At 56.8% G+C, this 23,356-nt stretch overlaps 2 protein-coding genes and 1 non-coding gene across 5 annotated transcripts; 2 read left to right on the top strand and 1 right to left on the bottom strand.

The window, feature by feature from the left end:
- The first annotated feature begins 612 nt into the window (after positions 1-612).
- On the top strand, positions 613-15,369 carry LINGO3 (leucine rich repeat and Ig domain containing 3). The gene is made up of 2 exons (XM_019743957.3): positions 613-726; positions 10,793-15,369. The coding sequence occupies exon 2, from the start codon at positions 10,839-10,841 to the stop codon at positions 12,615-12,617; it is 1,779 nt and encodes a 592-aa protein (XP_019599516.2). The 5' UTR covers positions 613-726; positions 10,793-10,838; the 3' UTR covers positions 12,618-15,369.
- Positions 15,370-17,135: 1,766 nt separating this feature from the next.
- On the top strand, positions 17,136-22,182 carry PEAK3 (PEAK family member 3). 3 transcript variants are annotated; one of them, XM_019743964.3, is made up of 4 exons: positions 17,136-17,227; positions 17,626-17,782; positions 18,257-18,795; positions 20,646-22,182. In XM_019743964.3, the coding sequence occupies exons 2-4, from the start codon at positions 17,701-17,703 to the stop codon at positions 21,420-21,422; spliced, it is 1,398 nt and encodes a 465-aa protein (XP_019599523.2). In that variant the 5' UTR covers positions 17,136-17,227; positions 17,626-17,700; the 3' UTR covers positions 21,423-22,182. The 3 variants fall into 3 exon arrangements, with proteins under 3 accessions (XP_019599523.2, XP_074193606.1, XP_074193605.1); XM_074337505.2 differs by lacking the exon at positions 17,136-17,227 and having other exon boundaries at positions 17,275-17,782; positions 18,162-18,795; positions 20,646-21,465; positions 21,717-22,182; XM_074337504.2 differs by lacking the exon at positions 17,136-17,227 and having other exon boundaries at positions 17,276-17,782; positions 18,162-18,795.
- LOC141572990 (small nucleolar RNA U13) lies at positions 19,769-19,872 on the bottom strand. Its single transcript, XR_012498577.1, has one exon. It is a non-coding gene; the product is annotated as a small nucleolar RNA U13 (small nucleolar RNA).
- Positions 22,183-23,356: the final 1,174 nt, after the last annotated feature.

Here is a 23,356-nt window from a genome sequence, read left to right as displayed (position 1 = left end):
TGGGAAGAAGGCAGGGCACAATTTAGATGAGATCCTGAGGGCCGTAGGGAACCACAGTTGTTTCTGGAGTCCGGTGATTAAGCTTCCTCTGTGACCCACATGGGGAATGGGCCTGGCGTGCTGGCCTTAGTGGACAAGATTGAGGCAGGTGTCCAGGTACCAGGTGGTGGAAGCCTGGACTGGGGAGCAACGAGGAGGGAGCAGGTCCCAGAGGGGCACATATGGGGGTCTGGGGTCTCTGCAGGCACACCAAGGCCATAGCCACAGAGGTCCTCAGAGGCGCGCCAACGCGGGCAGGGAGCTCCCAGAGCCCCACTCGCTCCCAGGCCTGGTCCCCCGGCCCTGCCCGCCGCCCTGGCGCGCGTCCTGGCACGCGTCCTGGCACCTGCGCGCACGTGTCCCCGCGAGTCCCGCAGTCCCAGACACCTGCGGCCCTTAGTGCCCTCACTTCAGCCAGCAGGCTGCGTGCACGGCCGGACGCAGCCCCGCGCGCCCCCGCCTCGCGCACCAGATAGAGTGGCAGCGGGCACACGCCGGTGGGAGCGCGCACGGCGAGCCCGGGAGGCGGTGGCGGCGGCGGTGGCGGCGGCGGTGGCGGCGGCGGCGGCGGCGGCGGCGGCGGCGGCGGCGGCGGCGGCGGCGGCGGCGGCAGCAGCGGCTGCTCCAGTCGGCTCCGGGCGGCCCCCGCGCCGCAGCCCGCGCCGTGTCCGCGGCGGAGCCGCCCAGGTGAGTGGCCGCGCGGGGCCCGGTGACCCCACTCCACCGGCTTCCCGCAGCCCCCACTCGCGCCCCCATAGTCGCCTGGGGGCACTCGCCCCGCGCCCTCCTCCCGGGCGCATTGCCCCTCACCAGGCCCCCAGCGCTCCCCCGGAAACTTTGAGCACCATTCACCACGCTAGGGTGACCCCGCACCTCCCCTGGGGCGTGGAGCCGGGAGCCGGGTGGGCATCTCTCTGGAGCAGTAGAGACGCCTGAGGGCATGCACCCCCCCATCCATGGGGGGAAGAAGGGGACACTGGCTGGGTCTGAGGAGGTGGGGAGGCTGGGATGGAGGCTTCAGCCCAGAGTCTTTCGGTCCTCCCCGCAGCGGGGTCTGGTCCAGCCTGGGGGGTGTCGGAGCTGCTAGGAAGGCGAAGGGGGTGTTTGGGTTTGAGATCCAGACCAGGACCTGCTACATCCCTGGGGCTGGGGACAGCTTAGCCTGGTGGGATAGATTTGAGGGCACTGGGCTGCTCTATGGGCCTGTGTCCAAGCAGCAACATGGGTGGTGGGGGGCTTCTCTCCATCCTCTGAGGCTGAGCCTGGGTGCCCCCCTGGGGAGGCCACTGAGCCCCATTCAACAAGTCGAGGGGTTGGGGGACAGCACCTAGTGTCTGGATCTGGGCACAAGAACAGACCTGGCCTTGCTTTGGAGAGTGACTTATAACTGCTTTTTTCAACATGTTCCCCTGCATGATAGACGCAGGTATCCAAGCTCCCCAGCTCTGATGAATCAGAACTTCAGGGGGTTGAGCCCTGGAACTTGTATTTTTAACAGTAAGACCCTAGTGAATCCATGTGTGCACAGAGATGGTTGAGAGTCTCTTGCTTCTGGCAAGGGGTGGGAAAGGGGCATCTGGTGTGACAAGGGGACCATCTGGGACTTGATGGAGGGAGCTTTGGACCAGCAGGGCTGTGAGATGTGGGGCAACCCTGGAGGGCTTCATGGAGGAGGTGTGGAGACTGGGAAGGGTGTGGCATGAGTGCCCAAAGGTGGCAGACATAGGGTCTCAGTGTGGATGAGGCAGGTGGAAACCAGGTGTATGGGTGGGGAGGGGTGTCGCAGCCGTGGGGGGAGGGCAGGACTGATCTTTGTCTGGAGTCAGGACTGATCTTTGTCTGGAGTCAGACCCTCCTTTGTCTGGACGGTGGGCTGTGAGCTCCTTGCCTTGAAGCAGCAGCCAGGTGAAAGGATCTGAGCTGGTAGTCCCCATGGGCCCACATAGTGCCCATGGGCCCCCCACAGATACAGTGCCTACACTCTATCTGGGTAACATTGGGTGACAGGAAGAGGCCACCCGGCCACTGGATAGGGCTCAGAAGGGCTAAACCCAGCCTTCCTCATCCTGCTTTTCTGTTCTCTGTCCCAGCTGGTGAGTTTTGGCAAAGGACAGCCCCTCTCTGAGCTCCAGTTCTGGAACTAAACAAACACAAACCTGGACTTACCTCACATGACATGAGACAAATGGACACACATCACGCCCCCAGCCTGGTGCTTCTGTAAGCTAGATGCTCAGTTAATAGGGGCCATTCTTATTATGTTATTGTTATTACAGCAGCTTTGCCTTGGACCAGCTCAGCCTCAGTATGCTCTCCTGTACAATGGGGGTGGCTGCTCCTAGCCGCCCCCAGATTAAGCCTGGGATCTGAAGGTGCCTGGCTGAGTGGGAATAAAAAGCAGATCTGAGGCAGCAGCTTAATTTCTCGTCCCACAATCCTGTCATTTCTGGGTGCCCCTGAGTCACCACCTAGTCACCAGGTAGAGAATTCTCCAAGCAAAGCTTGTCCCAGGTGGGCCCAAGGGAGCCACCCACCACCATGTGTCAATCCCGGGCCTCAAAAGAGTACCCTCCACCCTTGACCCTCCAGCTGGGCTCTGGGATTCAGTGGAAAGGAGTGAGCATCAGACCTGTATTCAAAAGTTGATTCTCAAGCTGAGTGATGCCAGGTGAGCTGGGGACCACTCTGACCCTCAGTCTCCTTTTCTCCAAGTGGTTTCCATTATTCCCACCCACCCTAGTCCAGTGGGTGAGCAGCCACAGTATACTGTGGACATTAAAAATGTGGTTCCAGATCTAGAGGCCTCACCTGACAGGGCAGTCAGCGGCCTCCCCACCCCCCACCGGTTGGCAAGGAAAGTGGGTCGGGAGGCCCCCAGCCCCCCATAAGGGTTAACAGGGACTAACAGCAAACTGAGGCTAATTAGAACTTAACAAATTGTCATGGATGAGAGCCTCAGGAGGACTCAGATCTAGGACACAGGAAGCACCACAGTCCTGGGGCTATCAGAAGTGTGTTCCCAAAAGGAGGCCTTGGAGGGCCCCCACCTCCCAAGTCTGTCTGGAAGCTTGAATGGGGGATGCTTTGAGAGACTGACAAACTATGCTCCCCTTGCTCCCTCTGGCCTTAATGGTGGTGGAGGGCAGAGGGAGCGGTGGCCTGGGGACAGAGCTGCCAAGCTCCCAGTATCTATTCCCCATCCTGCCCCCACCCTCCCTGTGGGTTCAGCTGCCACCCCAGCCAGGCGTAGGAGTCTTCAGCATCCCCTGGCCTGGAAAGGGACCATGTGGCCTGTGAGAAAGCTCATTCAGAATAGAGGAGGTGGGTGAGAAGGGTCTGGAGTTCAAGGAGAGGGCTCACATACCCCGAGCCACAGTCTGCCTCCTCCTTGGGTTGAGAGTTTCATGGCAAATTAGTCCAGAACAGCTTAGGGTGGATGAGAGGAAAGGTCTCCACTTCTCAGGTCCTGCCGTGATGGACAGATTTCCGGGCCTCTCCCCAGGTAGGTCTATACACTTGAGCTGAGGCTGCTCATAGACCCTGCAGGGAGTTTGGCCCCTTCCACCTCCTGGCTCCTGGAAGCAGACGCACAGCCCACCTCCTGCTCAAGACCCTCAGTGAGTCTCCTGCAGATGCTGTAACAAGTCACCATGAACCTAGTGGCTTAAAACCACACATTTCTGGGGTCAGGTCACAGTTCTGGGGTCAGGAATCTGATATGGTCTCACTGGCCTAAACCCAGGTGCCGGCAGGGCTGGTCCTTCTGGAGGCCCCAGGAGAACCGTTTCCGGCCTGTTCCAGCTTCTAGAGGCACCGTCCCTGGCTCGTGGCCCCTCCTCCATCGCCACAGCCAGCAGTGCAGCTTCTTCCATGTCTCTGACTCTGAGCCTCCTGCCTCCCTCTTATGAGGACCCTGTGATGATACTGGGCCCCCTGGAATCCAGAACAATCTCCCCCATCTGGAGGTCAGCTCATTAGCATTATTAATTTCATCTGCAAACTTTATCCCCTTGCCACATCAGGTAACATTCACAGGCTCCAGGAATTAGGACACAGGCATCTTGAAGGTGGGGTGGGGGGGCATTGCTCTTCCCACCCTAGACCCCACCTTCCTTGTTGATTTTCTCCATAGTATTGCCCACATATGGTCTATTTAACTCTTTCTTCTGTTTCTCACCCATAGACAGAATAATGGGGGTTTGTTCAAAGCTGTTTCCCGCTCAAACGAGAACAGTGCCAGGCACACAGCAGGCACCCATTAAATGCTTATAGAATGAATGAATGAATGAATGAATGAATGAATGAATGAATGAATGAATGAAGTGAAGACTTGGCCAAGAGCAGAACAGGACCTAGAACTCAGGGCTCCTGACTCCAGCCGGCACCCAATGGAGACTTTTTCTGACGGATCCCAAGGTGGTCATGGTAGCCCCCTTTTCAAAAGAGGAAACTGAGGCTCAGGGCATTAAAAACCTCTGCCCAAGGCACTGGGCAGGCTCCGATAGGGACCCAGGAGTCTCGTCCAGGCTGCAGACTCTTGCCCCACTCTTGCTGGATAGTACTGGGCCCTCCAAGACCCAGCTCTGTGCATACTGGGAGGGAAAGACGGATAATGTGGTCCTTGTTCTCATGACATTGCCATCCAGGCAGGAGACAAGACTTTCCAGGCTCAAATGACGTAGGGTGACAGGGTCAGACCACGCAGAACTGGACACATCTTCAAACTGCAACTTAGATTGCCGTGCTCTTGCTCGAAACCCCCCATGGCTCCCTGCTGCTGTCCAAATCGAGTTTGAACACCTCACTGTAGGTTCAACACCTTGTGTGGTTTCACCCTTGCAGACCCCAACTGTCACACCCAAACTCGGACACACCTGGGCCACAACCTCTCTGCTCCTCGGGGCACCAGGCTCCTTCCAGTATGGGGCCTTTGCCCAGCGGGGATCCCCACCTCGGACACTATTTCCCAGACTTCTGCCTGATGGACTACTGCCCACCATTCAGTTATCAACTCAGACTGGCTTCCCCCAGCCATGTGACCCTCCTTTTCCCAAATGATCTACTTCATTCACTTGTTTGCATGATTCTTATCTGCTTGCCCACCTGACAACGATGCTCAGTGAGAGAAGCCAGACACACAAGGCCTCACAGTGTGCGATTCCATCTATGTGAAATGTCCAGAACAGGCACATCCACAGACAGGAAGTGGGTTCGTAGTTGTCAGGGGCCAGGAAGGAGGTTAGGGGTGACTGTTGATGGGGATGGGGCTTCTTTTTGGGGTGATGGAATGTTCTGGAACTAGAGAGAGGTGGTGGTTGCATGTATCTGTGAATGTACTAAAAAACATTGACTTGAACACTTGAAATGGGAGAAAATGTACCCCATGAAGGCCGGGGTGCCACTATGCCCCAATGCCAGCTCAGGGCCCCGCACACTAGGTTTCAGCAGGAGAAATGGAGACCCGGATGTGACTGGCTGGGTAGCAGGGCGTCTGTACGTGGGACACCCCAGCCGTCTCCAGGCAGGCCCCTGCCTTCTGCCCACAGTGACTACGGCCTCCACTGTGGCTCGTTGTGCATGATGGTGAATCTCTGTCCTTGAGACACGTGTTGTCCGTCCACCCCAGCCCTGCCCCTGTGGTCAAGGATGCAGAAAGCCCAGGAGCAGGCTGCCACAGGGCTCCTCTGCCCTCGGCCATGTTGCCATGAGCTCCCTGACCCTGAAGCATTCTGTGGTATGGGAGGAGGGAGACTTGCTCTGCTAGGGCAGCTCTGGAGCCTCACACTTCTTCCCAGCTGGCACAGGAGAGGCTCCTGGGTCTGCAGAGCCAGCAGAAGTCAGGGATCTACGGGGGACGGGAGTGCCCCGTCCCTGGGACAGCTGTGGGAATATAGGGTTGGAGTTCTGGGTTTGAGTCTTGAATCTGCTTCTCACCTGCTGTGTGGCCCTGAGCGAGTCACTTTCCCTCTCTGGGCCCTGCTTTCCCATCTAGACACAGGCTATCAGTCTATTTCCTGCTAGGGATGGCTGCTCTGTGCCCAGCTCCCCTCACCTCCCCCCACATACACACACAGAGCAGGGGTCTCACCAGGGTGGTCCTGTGCCTAGGGGACACTGGGCCATGTCTTCGGACATCTGTAGTTGTCACACTGGGGGTGTTCCTAGCATGGAGTGGGTGGGGGCCAGGGAGGCTGCTCAGCATGCCGCAGTGGCCAGCCTGGTTCCCCACAGAGAATGACTGTCCCAGATGTCAGCAGTGCCAAGGGGAACAGACCCTCACACACACACCCCCGTCCCATTCTGCAGGTGGGAACACTGAGGCCAGAGGAAGGATGAGCGTCTGTTGAGTGCTGGGGTATGAGCTCGAGCCTGTGCTGGGAGGAGAGGTTTGGGGTGGCCTGGCTAAGGCAGGAGATGTAGAGCGGGTGGATCTGGGATGTACCTGGACAGCACCTGGTGATGGGTTTGCCAAGGGTGTGAGCCAGGAGTTGCCTGTGAGACAGGAGGGGGTGAGCAAGGACTGTTCCCACTGCCAGTGGTAAAGTTGGGACACTGCGGGGCCTCCTGAGAAAGGTCAGAGATGTGATTGCATCCCAGGGCTGAAGCTCAGAGGACACCTGGTGGCCGAGACACAAAATCAGGAGTCATCAGTGAACAGTGGTGTTGAGTCCTGTGAGGACGTGAGGAAAGGCCCCAGGTGGGTGGCAGCTCCCTGGGGAGGGACAGGGGTGTCTGGAGGGCGCTAAAGACGTAGCCCTGCAGAAGCAGGACTGGAATTCAGACCCCCACCCTAATCGGGAAGTGGGGGTCCTGGCCTTCTAACCCCACTGGAAGGTCCAGCCTTCCAGGGAGAGGAAACAGGTCCAGAGAGGGTCCTTCACATGGCAGGCCACCACCCCCTTTATCATCTGAGAGTAGCAGGAACTGAGGGGCATTCGAGTGTCTGGGCCACAGCCCCCTGCAGCCCTCCACCCGAGACCAGCATCCCACGTGCTTTCCCACTTTCAGGCCCAGCCAGTGTCAGGGAAAGTGAGGGAATAGGGGTCCTACAGGCAGAATCGAGTCCCCACCATTCCCACTCCAATAACCAGGAATTACCCCGAAGCGAGGAGCCAGAACTTTAGGGGGAGGCATCAGAGGCTGTAGCCCAAGCAAGCCTCCTCCCTGTGCCTCTCACTAGCCTCCAACCCTGTACAGGAGATGACAGAGCTGTGCCCACAGGAGAGGTCAGAGCTGACAAATGGGGTCACAGCTTGAGTGGCCCCCACTGGGTGCTGTGAAGCAGTTGTCCTCTCATCCTGCGAGTAATTATAGAGCTGGAGCTCAAACACCCCAAGGGTTCTCATTCCCTTTGACAGGCCAGGTCCAGAGAGGGTGCATTTTTCATCAGAGGTCACACAGCCTGTCAGAACTGAGGTCTCCCACCGGCCTTTCTGCACTATATCACAGTAGCTGTGCCCTAGCCGTCCCGACCTTTCTTCACTTCAGTACTTTCTGACTTCATCCTTATCCACCTTCTATGGCAACTATTTTTTTAAAATATTATTTCCAATTGAAAAAAACGAAATTTTTGAAAAGTCCATTTCCATCTCTGACCACAGCGATCCCCTCCCCTCCATGCCTGAACTGCACGGGGCCCCTCACCGCGTTGTCCCGTGCTGTGCCCTCCCATGGACTGCCCTTCCTGCACCATCTGCTCAGCTCCCTTTCTCCTTTAAGTCTTTGCAAGAACATCCCTTTCTCAGTAAATTAGATCATTGCAATCACTTGACACCAGCGTGGCATTTTCCCTGGACTTACTTTTCTCCACTTATGGCACTCTAGGCAGGAGAGGCTGTATTACTATCCGTCAGCTCCCAGAAAGCTGACCTCTTTGTCTTCTGAGCTCTGTGTCCCCAGCACCTGGAACATGCTTGACACACGGTACCTGTTTGTTGACTGACTGACACATTGAATCAACGTATGAGGGAACCAATGTTACAGTATTTCCAAAGGTGGTGATAAAAATTGGTCCAGCAAAAACAGAACTGTATTTTAAATTCCAGCTGAATGAGCAGTCAGGACCCTGTCCAGGCTGTGTTTAAAAAAGAAAAAGGAGATTAGTGAGTGTTACAGGGGCGAGAGCGCCACCCACTTCGCCCCACCTCTGATGGGCTGTGTGAACCTGAGCCGGTGACTTGTTGCTTTGAGCTTCATTACTGCCATCTGCAAAGTAGGGGTGACAGTGGGCCCCCCATGAGGTTGTTGTGGGAATGAAAAGGGACACTTAGGTGGAGCCTTTAGCCTGCATTGGCACAGAGCAGGGGCTGTAGAAGCGTGTGCCATGATGGTGACGGTGAGGGTGAGGGTGATGATGGTGATGAGGGTGATGATGGTGATGAGGGTGATGGTAATGACAATTCATTAAATGAAGGTTTAAATGGTGTTTCTGGGAGACTAAGGTGGGGACTTTAGTTCAGAAAGTAACCAGTGATATTGGGGGTGGACCCAAATAGAGTCAGGGAGAGAGCCATGCAGGGAAGGTGTTCCAGGTATTAGCGATGTAAAAGTCCTCAGGCAGGAAGGTGCCTGGCATATTGAAGGAACAGCAAGAAGGCCCATGTGTCTAGAGCACAGTGAGTGAGGCGGAGACAGAGAGGAGGTAAGGGTAGGGAGGGGACTGGGGCAGGTCACACAGGGCCTGTGGGCCGTGGGGGGGACTTTCAATTTTATTCTAGGGGCGTGAAATTCTCTCCTGCAGAAAGAACAAATCAGGCCGCTCTGCCCCACAAGGACTCTATATTTGGGGGGCTGAACAATACCAGCCATTTCCTCCTAGAGACAGAGCCAGGAGGTCCCAATTCCTCCAGAGCAGGCTTCTCAGGCCCTGTCCCCCATTACTGCGTGAGGGGATAGTCTCCCCTTGACCACAGAGAGCAGCACAACTGGGAACTGGGAGTGACCTCAGACTCGGGGGTAGGTTTCAGGTAGGAAGTTGCCAGAGGCACGAGATGGGCAGCTGAACAGGGAACCATCCGTTCTGGCTCTCTTGTCCCCACCTGGGACACAGCCTCACCATGTGCTGTCCGAGGCAACAACATGGGAGAGAATGACCTAGAAAAACAGTCTCAGAAGGCAGGTTTGCCTGGGGGAAGGATTATGTTCCTTGCAATACCCAGGTCGGGATTAAGAATAATCACCATGTGGGAGGGCACGGCCAAGGACTCGTTCTCTCTCTCAGCCTCCCGACTATACTTTCCAGCTGGGGACAGGGACCTAAGAATTACGACCTCCTGGAGACTAGGAGTCCCTCAGTTTCCTCATGGTGTGATGAGCACATTCTCAGCTACGGCAGCTGCTTTCCCACCCCATCACTCCAGTCTCTGCCTCCATCTTCATGTGGCCTTATTCCTTGTGTGAATCTATATATGTAGGGACAAATCCCCTTCTTGTTATAAGGACACCAGTCATTGCATTAAGGCTACCCTATCCCAATATAACTAACTACATTGTAACTAATCACATCTGCAAAGACCCTACTTCCAAACAAGGCCCCGTTCATTGGAACCAGAATCAGGACTTGAACATGTCTTTTGGGGGGACACAGTTCCACCCACTGCAAGGTCTCAGCTCATATGTCACGTTTCCTGGTCTGAAGTCGCCCCTGCATCTGTTCATCCTGATCGTCTGTCCACACTGCTTCCCCACACAGCCCCTTGCAGTGTGTCCTCTGGTCTTGTTATCTGTGTATCGAACGCGTTGACATTTGTCAGGCAGGTGCTCTGTCTCAGGCACAGTTCCAGGTTGGACTAACACAAAGGCCCTGGAGAGTTTACAAGGCAGTTGGAGGAGACAGACAGTGAACAGGTTTTAAGATGGGTTATCATGTCACATCATGGTTCGACTTGTACAGACAGGTAACAGAGGGAGGACAAGATGAGTGGGGGAGCTGGTAAGGACTCTGGGGGAGAGAGGGGAACATGTAGACCCCCGGTATCCCCACCTGATGGATGTGAGCCCCTGGAGGGCAGGATCTGTGTCTGCCCTGTTCTTTGGTATATTCAGAGCCTGGTACACAGTAGGCACTCAATAAATGGGGGTTCTTTGATACCAAAATGTTTTACATTATATTTGTATGGTTCTTCTCCAGTTCAATAAATGCTTTCTTTTGCAAGTTTTAACATTGAGATTAAAATTCACAAAACAAAATTCACCCTTTTAAAGTGCACAATTCAGTGGTTTTAGTATATTTACAGGGGTGTGCAACCATCACCACTGTGGAATTCCAAAACATTCTCATCACCCCCAAATAAGCCCCATCCTTATCAGCAATCACCCCCACCCCTCCACAGCCCCAAACAACCATGAACCCACTTCCTGTCTGTGGATTTCACATACATAGAATCACACACTGTGTGGCCTTGTGTGTCTGCCTTCTCTCATGAGCACCGTGTGTTCAAGGTCCATCCACGCTGTGGCGAGTGTCAGCGCCTCCCTCATTTTCACCGCCGAGTGACACCCCAGTCTCTGGACAGGCCATGTTGCGTTTGTCGTTCCTCTGCGGATGGACACTTGGGCTGTTCCCACTTTTTTGGCTAATAAAAGAATGCTGCTGCTGTGAACATGGGTGTACAGGTTTTTGTGAGGTCCTGTGTGCTCAGTCCTTTTGTATAGACACCCAGGAGTGGGATTGCAGGTGGACAAATGCTTCTCCAGTGCACTGCTAGGGCGGGGCAAGAAGGCCCCACACTGCTAACGCTGCCCCCATCTCCAGGTGCCCATGAGGATGGTGGCGTGGCCCTAGGCCCAGGCTCCACACCATGACCTGCTGGTTGTGCGTCCTGAGCCTGCAGCTCCTGCTCCTGCCCGCTACCCCGCCCCTAGCAGGGGGCTGCCCTGCGCGTTGCGAGTGCACAATGCAGACGCGCACGGTGGCCTGTCCCCGGCGCCGGCTGACCTCCGTGCCCGACGGCATCCCTGCAGAAACGCGCCTGCTGGAGCTCAGCCGCAACCGCATCCGCTGCCTGAACCCAGGCGACCTGGCCTCCCTGCCGCTCCTGGAGGAGCTGGACCTGAGCGAGAACATGATTGCGCACGTGGAGCCCGGCGCCTTTGCCAACCTGCCGTGCCTGCGCGTCCTGCGCCTGCGCGGCAACCTGCTCAAGCTCATCCCGCCTGGGGTCTTTACGCGCCTGGACAATCTCACGCTGCTGGACCTGAGCGAGAACAAGCTGGTCATCCTCCTGGACTACACCTTCCAGGACCTGCGCCGCCTCCACAGGCTGGAGGTGGGCGACAACGACCTGGTGTTCATCTCGCGCCGGGCCTTCGCAGGATTGCTGGCACTCGAGGAGCTGACCCTGGAGCGCTGTAACCTCACAGCGCTATCGGGCGAGTCGCTGGGACACCTGCGGGGCCTGGGCACCCTGAGGCTGCGGCACCTGGCCATCGCGGCCCTGGAGGACCAGAACTTCCGCAGGCTCCCGGGGCTGCTGCATCTGGAGATTGATAACTGGCCGTTGCTGGAGGAGGTGGCCCCGGGCAGCCTACAGGGCCTCAACCTGACCTCGCTGTCCGTCACCCACACCAACATCACCGCCGTGCCGGCTGCTGCGCTGCGCCACCAGGCCCACCTCACCTGCCTCAACCTGTCACACAACCCCATTAGCACGGTGCCGCGCGGGTCCTTCCGCGACCTGGTCCGTCTGCGTGAGCTTCACCTGGCTGGGGCCCTGCTGGCCGTGGTGGAGCCACAGGCCTTCCTGGGGCTACGGCAGATTCGCCTGCTCAACCTCTCCAACAACCTGCTGTCCACGTTGGAGGAGAGCACCTTCCACTCGGTCAACACGCTGGAGACGCTGCGCGTGGACGGGAACCCGCTGGCCTGCGACTGTCGCCTGCTGTGGATCGTGCAGCGACGCAAGACCCTCAACTTTGACGGGCGGCTGCCGGCCTGCGCCTCCCCAGCCGAGGTCCGCGGAGACGCGCTACGCAATCTGCCGGACTCTGCGCTCTTTGAGTACTTCGTGTGCCGCAAGCCGAAGATCCGCGAACGGAGGCTGCAGCAGGTCGCGGCCACCGCAGGCGAGGACGTGCGCTTCCAGTGCCGCGCGGAGGGCGAGCCGGCGCCCACCGTGGCCTGGGTGACGCCTCAGCACCGCGCGGTGACCGCCGCCAGCGCTGGCCGGGCGCACTTGCTGCCGGGTGGCACGCTGGAGATCCGCGACGCACGGCCGCAGGACAGCGGGACCTACACATGCGTGGCCAGCAATGCTGGCGGCAACGACACGTATTTCGCCACGCTGACCGTGCAGCCCGAGCCAGCTGCCAACCCCACACCGGGTGAGGGTCACAACGAGACGCTGGCGGCTGCACGCTTCCCGCTGGACCTCACCACCATCCTGGTGTCCACAGCCATGGGCTGCATCACCTTCCTGGGTGTCGTCCTCTTCTGCTTCCTGCTCCTCTTCGTGTGGAGCCGCGGCCGCGGGCAGCACAAGAACAACTTCTCTGTGGAGTATTCCTTCCGCAAGGTGGACGGGCCGGCTGCCGCCTCAGGCCAGGGGGGCGCCCGCAAGTTCAACATGAAGATGATTTGAGGACTCTGGGGTCGACCTCAAACTGCCCTTCCCTGCTGGGGTTGTGGGCTCCTAGTGGAGCCCGGAGAGCCAGTCCCCACCCGCCCCTCACCAGCCCGTTGATGACACCTATGCATTTTCCATAGGGGCTGCTGCAAGCCGGTTCCTGGCAGAACTTCCCTTTTTTTGTAGAGACCCAACCACAGAACTGCTTTTTCATCAGGAGGCATCTTTTGCAGAGTTTCTCAAGCGTTTTCTGAGGCCTCCGCCCTTCCAGGCCCTGGTGATCGCTGAGCTGTGTGGGGGTATAGTGGGGGCTCGAAGACCCCAGGGTCTTCAGGGCTCACAATTCACTCCCAGGAGGTACACAGCTGCCCACAGTCCCCTGACAGCTCACACCCCAGCGGAGATGGTCTATACCCAGGATGCATAGAGGGCAGCCCAGCCCCAAGGGGAGGGTGCACAAAAGCCTATACTGTTCACATCTGGACACCTGCACCTGACACCCAGTGCACACGTATTCACACCCAGGATCCCAGGATACAATCGTATGCATAGCTCTACAGTGAAACACCTGACACCCAGCTGACATTAAACAGGTGCCCTGAACTCTGAAGCTCACCACGGGCACTCAGGGCTCTCGTGAGAGCTCAGCTCACACCTGGGACAAGCAGCTGAAATTCAGAACACAGCCGGCTCACACGTGAGACACACCCAGCTCCTGCTCAGCTGGCCGTCGGGGGCCGGACAGACCTTGGGGGCTTGGCTAAGGTCAGCGTCACCCTGAGAAGGCCCAGCGCACCAGGTGGTACCTGACATGCTGGACCCACCCCCACCCCCAGACTCCCTCTCACCAGAATCCACTGGGCAGGCCGCCACCAGGAGAAGCCATCTCCCCAGATTCCTCCTCCACCCTCACAGCTGCCACTTGCTTCTTTTTTTCCCCTTCTTCCGCCTCCCCCCACCAGTCCGGCTCAAGCCGCTGTTTCTCAGTCTAGTGGTGTAGGACACAGCTACCCGGCCCATGCTGGTATTATGAGACTTGAGCTCCCCCGGCTGAGGCAGTTGGTCGCCGGTTGGCTGCTCACAGCAGCTCATGGCAGCTCTTGCTGGCTGCTGGCCACTCACAATGGCTGCCGGCCACTCACGTTGACCACCGGCTGCTCATGGCAGCACACGGTAGCCCATAGCAGCTCATGCTGGCTGCGGGCCACTCACGCTGGCTGCCCAACTGCAGGGAGAGCTGTTGTTCACAATCTTAGCTATAGAGGGCACAGCTCACTGGCCCATGTGGGAATCGAGCCCGTGACCTTGGTGTTAGGAGCACGGCGCTCCAACCACCTGGCCCACCAGGCCAGCCTGCCACTTCCTTCTTGAGCCCACACCATGCAGGAGGGGCAGCTGACCTGGCCCCTGGACCAAGACTTTGGCTTCTAGGGTGTCCCTCTCCAGCAGGCCAGCTGGAGTGACCCTCAATCCTGAGTCTACACTGCCCCTGAGCTAGCCCATGTACCATAGCTCACCTGGGGAATGAGACTAGAGAGTGTGGGCAACTCTCAAGGTCCCTCTTATGTGCACTGTAGGACAGCAATGGGGAGAAAGGCCAAAACAGGGGCTCAGGCTACAGGGAGGCCTGGATCTGCATCAATGGGAGGTGACAGAGGCACCTTGGTCTCTGCAATTTTGGAGCAGATCTAGGACCAAAGAGTAGGCAGACTGTGACTCAGGTTAAAGAAGAGTTTCCCCAAGGTCACTGCCCCATTGCTCTTCAGATAGTGAGTTCCCTGTCACTGGGGGTAAGCAAGTAGGAGCTGAGGTTTTGCAGAAGTATTCAGACACCGGAGAGGGACCGTTCATGACCCTGCCTCCCAGCCTGGTTCTTGCCCCCACTTTCTACCTCGGCCAGACAACGGTTAGGGCATCATTGTGGGGGAAAGGGCACAGGAAACGTTGTGGGGTCTGACCTCAGCCAGAAAGGAGCTTGGCCACCAGCCAGGAGGTTAGGACAGTATTCTCAAGGACCTTGTGGGAAGACTGGAAGCCTTCTCCCAGCTGTGTATTCCCTGGTGATCGCTTAGACTGAGGACCACTTAGACCATCGATGTCCATCGATCTGTAAAATGGGTCTGAGGGTTAAACTCATCACTATATACACAGGGGCCAGGCCATGGATGGGTTTGATGGTGAACTTGGATCCTGGACCCCTCATGATCTTTCTGAGATGAGCCAGAGAGAAAGCTGAGTAAAACCTGGAGTTTTTCAGCAAAGGATTCAGACAGAATTGGGAAGGAGACACCAGCAGTTCTCCCTGGGCTGTGGCTGAGGACATTGGAGGCCCAGGTCCTGCTCCCACGATGTACACATGGCCAGCAGGCCAGGTGGTGGGCCACTGACCATGGCCAGCCAGGGTGGGGACACCGTCCCAACCCCCCTTGAGGAGGGAAGTGAATGAGGGCCAAAGAGGGTGTCTAGCAGCCCCAAACTCCACCTAAGTTGAGCAGAACCGACTAGTTTTTTCCCTTTAGCATCCTCCTGACCTTGGTTGCCATGACAACCCGGAGGGCCTTTCAAAACGACATCCAAGTGCCTTTAGCATCATCAAGACCAGAGGGGGTATGTTCTCTGCAGCATTGGGATTTACAGAATGTCACGTAGTGGGGTCTCCCAGCCCCCTCTGCCCATCCCTGTTCCAATATGAATCAACACCTCCCATCTCCCACCCCACCCTGCTGTATTTGGTTGGAATCTAATAAAAATGAAACCAATTTAATAACAAACCTCAGATTTTTTTTATTCTCATGGAGGAGTAGTCCCAGAAAGTAGGGACAAGGGATAAGGTCTGCTCGGTTCCCTGGAGGGAGCTTCCTGGCTCCAGGCCCAGCACTGACCCCGAGTCACAGGGTGTTTATAGACAGAGAGTGAATGAATCGGGTGAAAAGTTAGAGGTGGCATGTCAGGAGCGCCCATGCTGTTCCCTGTGCTGTTTTCCTATATCATTAACTCCTTTCACGCTGATGACAACCCTGTGTGCTGGGTCCTACTACATAAGAGCCCATTTTACAGATGGGCAAAGGGAGGGCATTTGCTGATAGTCCCCCATCTAGGGACAGGTGGGTTTTGAGAGGGGTGGGTGGAACTGGGCTGGCAGGGAACCCCCTGCCCCAAACTTGGGCTGTGGGCAGAGCCCATGGTGGGGAAGAAAGGAGAAGTGAGGCACAGACCCACCCCCTCCCAATATTCCTGAAGCTGGTGGCTTCCTCCCCTGGGGTTTGTGGGGGATCTCCTCTTCTAAGGGGGGCCCGTCAGCGTCCTTTCCTCTGGGGGACTCGGGGAAAGGCAGGCAGCCGTGAGCGCTGCACATAATACTGAGAAGTGCTTCGTCCTCACTTTGACCTCCACCTGATCGATGGGGAAACTGAGGGACAGGGCCGTGTCAGGGCTCAAATCCTGCTGGTCCCTGAAGGCCTGTTCTCTTTCTGGAACAAGGTAGATCGACTCAGAGCAGTCAGGAGAAACCATGGTCAAGGACAGCCTCTCATTTGCCACCCAATAGTTGCTCTCTGGGCCTCAGTTTCCCCATTTGAGCATGAGAAGAAGGTTTCTTTACTGCCCTGCAGGAGGCAGAAGCAGGGTAGGGACATGTCAGGGGCTGTAGGATGGACGCCCTCTGTGCCTGATTTCCAAGAAATTGGAGGGTGGGGGGTGCTAGGTTGTGCGACCCTCCCTAGGAGTCTCATTTACCCTATTCCTCCTACAGCAAAGACAGGCAAAACGATTGCTTCATGTTTCCCCACCCATAGGTGTTGCCAAGTCCCTGGTTCAAACCACTTTCCTGAATCCTGTCTTATTCTTGGGGTGCGGGGTGGGGGAAGGGGAGATCCCAGTGCTGGGTGAGATGATTCAATTTTTTAAAGAGAAATCTAGCTAGTGTGGCTGTTAAGAGAGTGGGAGACACTTTTCTTCATTGAACACAGAGAGGGGCAGGGACTTGCCACAGCAAGTCAGAACAGAGCTGGGCTTGAATGGAGCCGCACCTACCCAGAACACAGGAAGTATTCGGTCCCAGTTCAAGGGTCCTGGTGGGTGGGTGTGGGGGGGGGCGCACACTGGGGCCTTCTCAGGTGGTCCTACAGAAGGGAAGGTGGTTCTCCAGGAAGTGAAAGCCACAGAGGAAAGAACCCTCGTTGCGTTTTTCCCTAACCAGTCATTGCTGGGGTTCCCTTCCTTCCTCAAAGGTGGGGGGCCTCAAATATATGGCCCTCCCAATCTCCCCAGGCTCCTCACTGCTGCTCACCTCCAGTGACCTCAGGACCTCAGCCCATCTCCCCACATGCTCCCATCCTGCTCTTAGCCCTGGAACTGTTCACTTCCAGGTCCCACCTCCTGGTCTTTGCCCAGGCTGTTCTTTCTGCCGGGAAAGCTGTCCCCACCTTTGAGTAAGCCTGCAGTCAGTCCCTGGGGAAGTGATACAGAAAGGCCCCCCACCCCAGCCCCGGCCTGCGGTCTAACTGTTGCAAGGCGTTTCCGGTTCACTGCCGGTGACAGGTCAGACAGTCCTGGGAAGCCAGGGGTTGCAGCTATTGGGAACTTGTCCGCAAGGTCCCCTGCCCGTGGTCACTCCTGTCCTAAAGGTAGGGGGCTCCTGGGGGGGTGCTGGGGCAGGGAGAGGGTAGAAGCCACTTTTGCAGGTTGGGGTGACTTGGAATCTGGGTGGGGCAGGGCTGGGGCTTGGCTGCTATCGGTTTGACAGGGCTGAGCTCTGACGACAAGACCCAAGCTCGGCTCCCTGAATATTGTGACTGGCCCTCAGCTGTCCCCCAGAGAGCCCACGGTCACAGCTGGACATTCTATCCATGTCACAAAAGTATAGGGTCATTCCCACCACCCTGAAAGGTTTATAAGCGACATTCCTGTCTTGCTGATGAGGAAAGGAGCCCAGAGAGGGCAAGAAACCCTCCCAGAGTCACACAGCAGGGTCAAGGCTGGGCAAGAGGACCAAGGTATGGGAGACTGCCCTGCTCTCACATAGGGCCGTGCACACCCACCCACTGCCATCACGGACACCCTGCATGTGCCTACCCACGAATAACCCCCACTCAGCAGCATGAGCAGCCCCGACCCTCCCACCGAGACCCCTGGATTCAATGCTCCCACCTGGCCAACTCAGCCCATGTACAGCAACCTCGGTGAGCCATGGAGAGGGGTCTGGGCTGGGAGGAGGGCGGGTGCCCCGAGCAAAGGGGTGGAGTCTCTCTTTACCATTTAAGGAACTCTCTGCCTAATGACCGTTTAACTCAATTATATTAGCTTTTTCCCCAACTTTGATTTTTTTAAAAAAATAAGTCTGGGCTCATCGGCTTGTAAAAATGAGGAAACTGGAGTTCGGAGAGGTGTGGTCAGCTGCCCAGAGCCACGCAGGGATGTGGGGTCACCTGGTGCCGGGCCAGATGCTTTTCTGCCACTCACTGTCACTCCTCTGAGCCTGTTTCCTCATCTATACATGGGGATGGCGTCTCTGCCCCCAATGCACGGGGCACTTGGGTGTTAGTTTGATTTCCATTTCAGAGATGGGGGCATGGAGCTGAAGAGTGGAGTCGTGCGTCCAGGGCCCCATATTCTGCATGTCCTCACCCCCCTCACCTCCCACTCTCTCCTCACAGGTGAGGTCCGTGCCCACCTGCTGCCCTCCAAGGCCTGCCGAACCCCGACATCCGGGTCCTCCTCCACGGGCCCACAGCCCCTGCCCCCCCCCCTCCCTAAGAAGACCCTGGCCAGGGCCTGGTCCTTGCCAACCCACGGGGTCCTCAGCCCCAGCCCCACTCCAGCAGGGCAGCCTCCGAGGCCCCTTCTGGGGTCCTGTAGTGTGGATGAGAGCCAGGCAGGTGGCGATGAGGCCAGGCCAGCCTGTCCCCCTGCAGAGCTGCCCATCTATTCATTGGATGTGGAGCTAGGCCTGTCCCTCCATGACCTGCACTGCCCAGAGGCTGTGCATGCTGTGCTGGCAGCCAGGCAGCTGGAGGGCCTCCGCGCTGTGCACATCCGGCTCCAGGCCCGGTTCCTAGGGGGCCGCCCAGGCCCCTGTCACTCCCACCGCAGCTTCCGCCTCCTGGACAGTTTGCCCTGTGTGACGAGCGGGGACACCCTCTACTACCGCATTGTGCAGGCGGACAAGGAGACGTGGCACGTCTTGGCCGCCAAGGTGAGCCCAGCCACCAGCCCTCCTCCTCAGAGGGCTCCCCAACTTTCCGTCTTAGGCTTAACCCACACCTGCAGTTTGGGCTCAAATGCTTATTTTGGAACTAACAGAAATTAACACTGTCAGCCATTGGAACCATGGTTCTCAATCACCTGGGAGTCTCATTAAAACTCCTTCCTCACACCACTCAGGGGCCTAGGAATCTGCATTTTAACTCACTCCCCAGGGAATTCTGGCTAGCAAGCCACTGAGTTCACCAGCCACAGCAGGCTGACAGCTACCACTTTAAGTAATAACAATAATGCAAATATCAGCACGTTTGGTCCTAAGATGCTTTTGTTTTACGTACCACTAAGAAAAAAAAATCCTGTTAAATAAGCCATACTACGAAGCGTCAGAACCATCACCAAATGGGGGAACCTCATCAATTGGACGGAATGTGTTATTGTGGGCCCATTTTGCAGACTGGAGCATTGAGGGGGCTGTTGGCTGAGTTTTTTTTTTCCTGTCAGATGGGCAATGTGCCGATGTCACAACAAGGTTTTTTTTGTTTTTTGTTTTTGTTTTTTTTCCCTTTTTTCCCTCCCCCCCTGCCCCACCCCGCCCCGCCCCGCCCCGCCCCACACTCCGGTTCAAGCCGTTGTTTCTCAGTCTAATTGTGTAGGACACAGCTCCCTGGCCCATGCTGCTATTATGAGTTTTGTGTTCCCTCTGGCTGAGGCAGCCAGTGGACAGTCGTTGGTCGGCCACTCACGGCAGCTCTCACTGGCTCGCTCACGATGGCTGCCGGCCACTCACAGTGGCACACGGTAGCCCGCGGCAGCTCTTGGCAGCCCGCGCAGCAGCTGCAGTGGCAGCACAAGGCAGCCCAGCTCCAGGGAGAGCTGTTGTTCACAATCTTAGCTGTAGAGGGAGCAGCTCACTGGCCCATGTGGGAATCGAGCCGGTGACCTTGGCATTAGGAGCATGGCGTTCCAACCACCTGAGCCACCAGCCCAGCCCACAACAAGGTTTGAGGGAGGCACATCTCACACAACAGCGTGAACACCCAATCATCAGGCTTACGAACTACAAAAGGCCCTGGCTGTGAGTTCTTTAGTGGACAGCAGGATCCTGGCTCCATCTCAGAGGCCCCTGGGGACTTTATTTTTTAAGTATCCCCCCCCCAATCCCTCCTTAACACTTGTAATTTTTAAACACCCCCACCAGATGATTCTAATGTAATCCACCGACCTGCTGATCTCCTGATCTTCTAGAAAGAGCTTTGCTGTCCAGTACTGCAGCCGCTGGCCATGCACAACTTCTAAGCACGTGAAATGTGGCTGGTCCAGGGCTGAGATATGCTCTGAGTGTCAAATATACACCTGGTCTGGAAGACTTAGTATCAAAACATACTAATAATGTAAAACATCTCAATATTTTTTATATCGATGAGCTGTTAAATGATAACACTTTGGATCTATAGGGTTAAATAAAATATATTATAAAAACTACTTTCACCTGTTTTCCATTTTTATTTTAATGTGGCTACTGAAAAATTTAAATGGCCAGCATTGTATTTCTACTGGACAGCCCAGCTCTGCCACCTTAGCTGTCCCCTCCCACTTTACCAAGTAGGAAGAATCCACTCCTTTGGCAGGCAGGAGTTTAATGCCACATCTTGGGAACTAACAACTGAATTTACATTTAACCCCTGCTTCTGGAGGCGGGCAGGATGCCCCTCCAAAGCTAGAGTGGGAATAGGTGGGGGTGGGCGTGGGCGGCTTCAGGACAGATAGAGCCTCTGGGGCAGGCTCCGTTGCTTGGGGGGGGGGCTCCTGGGTCAGACACTGATGGCCCCCTCTGCCCTTCAGGTGCCCAAGCCAGGAGCCAAGGAGCCCCACCCGTGGGGACTGGAGCTGCAGGCCTCACTGCCCCCACACTTCAACCTCCAGGGGCTGTGTGGCGTGGTGCCCGAAGGTACACTGCCAGAGGCGCCCTGGATCGGCCCCGTGGTGCTGGCGGCGGAGGTACCAGAGCGCACGGTGGCCCAGTGGCTGGTGGAGGCAGGCGCGCAGAGGCCCCCGGACTTTGCCTGGGCCGTGGCCCTGACGTTGCTGCAGCTGAGTAGAGCACTGGAGCACCTGGAGACCCGGGGCGCGACCCTGACCGAGCTGCGTCCCGAGAACCTGCTGCTGGTGGCGCCGCGGGGCTGCGCGGCCTCCGGGCCCCAGCGCCTGCTGCTAGCAGACTTCGGCCGTGTCCACCCACGGCCCTCGGAAGCCCTGGGAGCTCACGCGCTACAGCTGGGCCGCCTGCTCCGCACGCTGCTCGCCCGCGTGCCCTTGGCCACGCCCTTCACCGCGGGCCTGGAGCGCCTGGCAGCCCAGCTGGCCCGCGTACAACCCTCTGCGACCCTGACGCGCGGCGCGCTGCAGGCGCTGCTCTGGGGTCCGGGGTACGAGCTACGAGGCCGCGGTACACCGCTGGGGCCCTGGCTGCGGGTGCGCCGCGCGCTGCTGGTCCTGCACCTCGCGCAGCGGGCCGCTGGGGGTGAGGTTCCCGGCCTGGAGGACTGGCTATGTTGTGAATACCTGGTGGAGGCCACCGAGGCCTCAATGGGCCACGCCCTGGAGCTGTTGTGGGGCTGATTCCTCCCAGAGCGATGCGCCTGTTCCAGGACTTCTCCAAGAGGCAGGCACCCCTTCCCAGAGCTGGGGCTGGGGGCAGTGTCTCTACAATAGGGTGGATCCCTCCTTCCAGAAGGAGCAAGAAGCTAGCAGAGAATACAGAAGAGGGCACACCTCCCACCCCCTTCCCTGCCCCCGCAATACCTGCCCCTTCTATGTTGGGGACATAGCCCCAAGGCCTCCCCAAGAAGGAAGGAGGCTAATGGCTAGTGCCAGCTGAGGCTTTTTGATGCCAGGGACACTCATCTCTTCCAGGTGTGAACACTCCCTGCCGATCAGTGTCTCTGAGTGTGTGGAACCCCTCTCCCCACTTCCAGAAGCCAGGGTGCCTTTCTCATGCTGGGGTCTGCCAGTCACTGTCTCCACAAGAGCGCGGACACCCCTCCAGTGCCAACATGCGAGGCCCTCCTGGCCCTGGAGCACCCCCCTGTGCCGACTCCTCCAGTGTGAATGTCCTTCAAGAGCTGCTTCAGGTCTCCAGGGGGAGGGTAGGCCCACCCAACATAGCCCACCCTATTGGAGTCTGAACTCACCTCCCAAATGTTCCCATTGGGGAGTTGCCACCTCCCCAACTCTCTACCCACCGTGGCCTCCTGGCTGTTCCTCTGTGACACTAAATTCTGTCCAGCCGCCTAACCTTTGCATGGGCTCTTCCCCCGGCCAGACTGTTCCAATCCCACCCCCTCTAAGTAAATAAAGTTGCCCCTCCTGGGCCCTCTAAGCTCCTCACCCTGCTTCCGCCTTCTTTCCCCTCCAGAGCACTAATCACCACCTGGAATTATTTACTGTCTCTTACCTGTCACTGTGAGTTCCCTGAAAACAGGGTGCTTAATTAATAGCACAGGATGACAGAATAAAGAAACTGCATGCAAGATTCATCAGGGGTCCCGAAGGAGAGAATGGGGTCTCAGTTTATGACTCTGAAAAGTGGACACAGGAGTGCTGAGAGGTCCCACTGCCCTGGCCTGGAGCCTCCAGTAATGCCTCCTCACTCCCCCTCCCCAACCATGGTGATGGGGGGGGGGTGTCTTTCTAACTCTCAGATATGACCAGGTCCCTCTCCTGCTCAGACATCTCCCATGACTCCCTAATACCCTCAGAATACAGTGGGGCTCCTCCAAAGACTGCAAGCTCTCTGGCCCACCCCTCCTGCTACATTGCTCATCCTTGGAGGTACTTTCTGGCCTCCAGGCCTTGCCCAAGTTGTTTCTTCCACTGGAAACACCCTCCCCTCTGTTCCTCTGCTTCAGATTCCTCTTCATCCTTCAATGTCCCAACCCCAGTGCCCTTTCTCTGCCATTGCCCTGCTCACATAAACTGGGAGTGTGTGTGTCCAGTTCTGTCCCCTCCCAGACCTTTGAACACTGGATCCATCATCACTCAGGTAGCTGCTAAGTATCCCAGCCCACCCCCAAATATACTCAAGTTCCCCCAGCACCTTTCCTCCTCCGTAAAAGATGCTCCCTCTGCACAGGTGTGGTACATATATACAATGGAATCTACTCAGCCATACAATGAAATAGTGCCATTTGCAACAACATGGATCTTGAGAGTATCATGCTAAGCGAAATAAGTTAGGCAGAGAAAGTCGAGAATCATGATTTCACTCGTATGTGGGACATAAAACAAATGAACAAGACAAACAACTCATACAGACAACAGTTTAGTGGTTACCAGAGGGAAAAGGGGAGGGAAGTAAAAAAGGTAAAGTGAAATACAGAGGGTGCCAAAAAAAAACGTATACACATTTTAAGGAAAAAACTATTAAAATTGTTAATATATACCGATAACAAAAGATAAATACAAATCACGTTTGACTTCTGCAATTACAAGAGGTGCTCAAAGTGGTTACCATCAGCGTCCAGACACTTCTGATTACGGTGAACCGCTGCTTA

The sequence above is a fragment of the Rhinolophus sinicus genome, chromosome 15 (genome assembly GCF_057876585.1).
Source record: "Rhinolophus sinicus isolate RSI-liver-muscle chromosome 15, RSI-T2T, whole genome shotgun sequence".
Classification (NCBI taxonomy): Eukaryota; Metazoa; Chordata; class Mammalia; order Chiroptera; family Rhinolophidae; genus Rhinolophus; species Rhinolophus sinicus.
Note: the sequence above shows the minus strand (reverse complement) of the source record. Positions and strands in the feature narration are given on the sequence as shown.

Excerpts from the sequence above, each read along its gene's own strand:
- PEAK3 (XM_074337505.2), top strand. The coding sequence starts at position 18,172 with ATGGAGCTGAAGAGTGGAGTCGTGCGTCCAGGGCCCCATATTCTGCAT. Across the intron at positions 18,796-20,645 it reads GGCACGTCTTGGCCGCCAAG|GTGCCCAAGCCAGGAGCCAA; the intron begins GTGAGCCCAGCC and ends TCTGCCCTTCAG.
- LINGO3 (XM_019743957.3), top strand. The coding sequence starts at position 10,839 with ATGACCTGCTGGTTGTGCGTCCTGAGCCTGCAGCTCCTGCTCCTGCCC.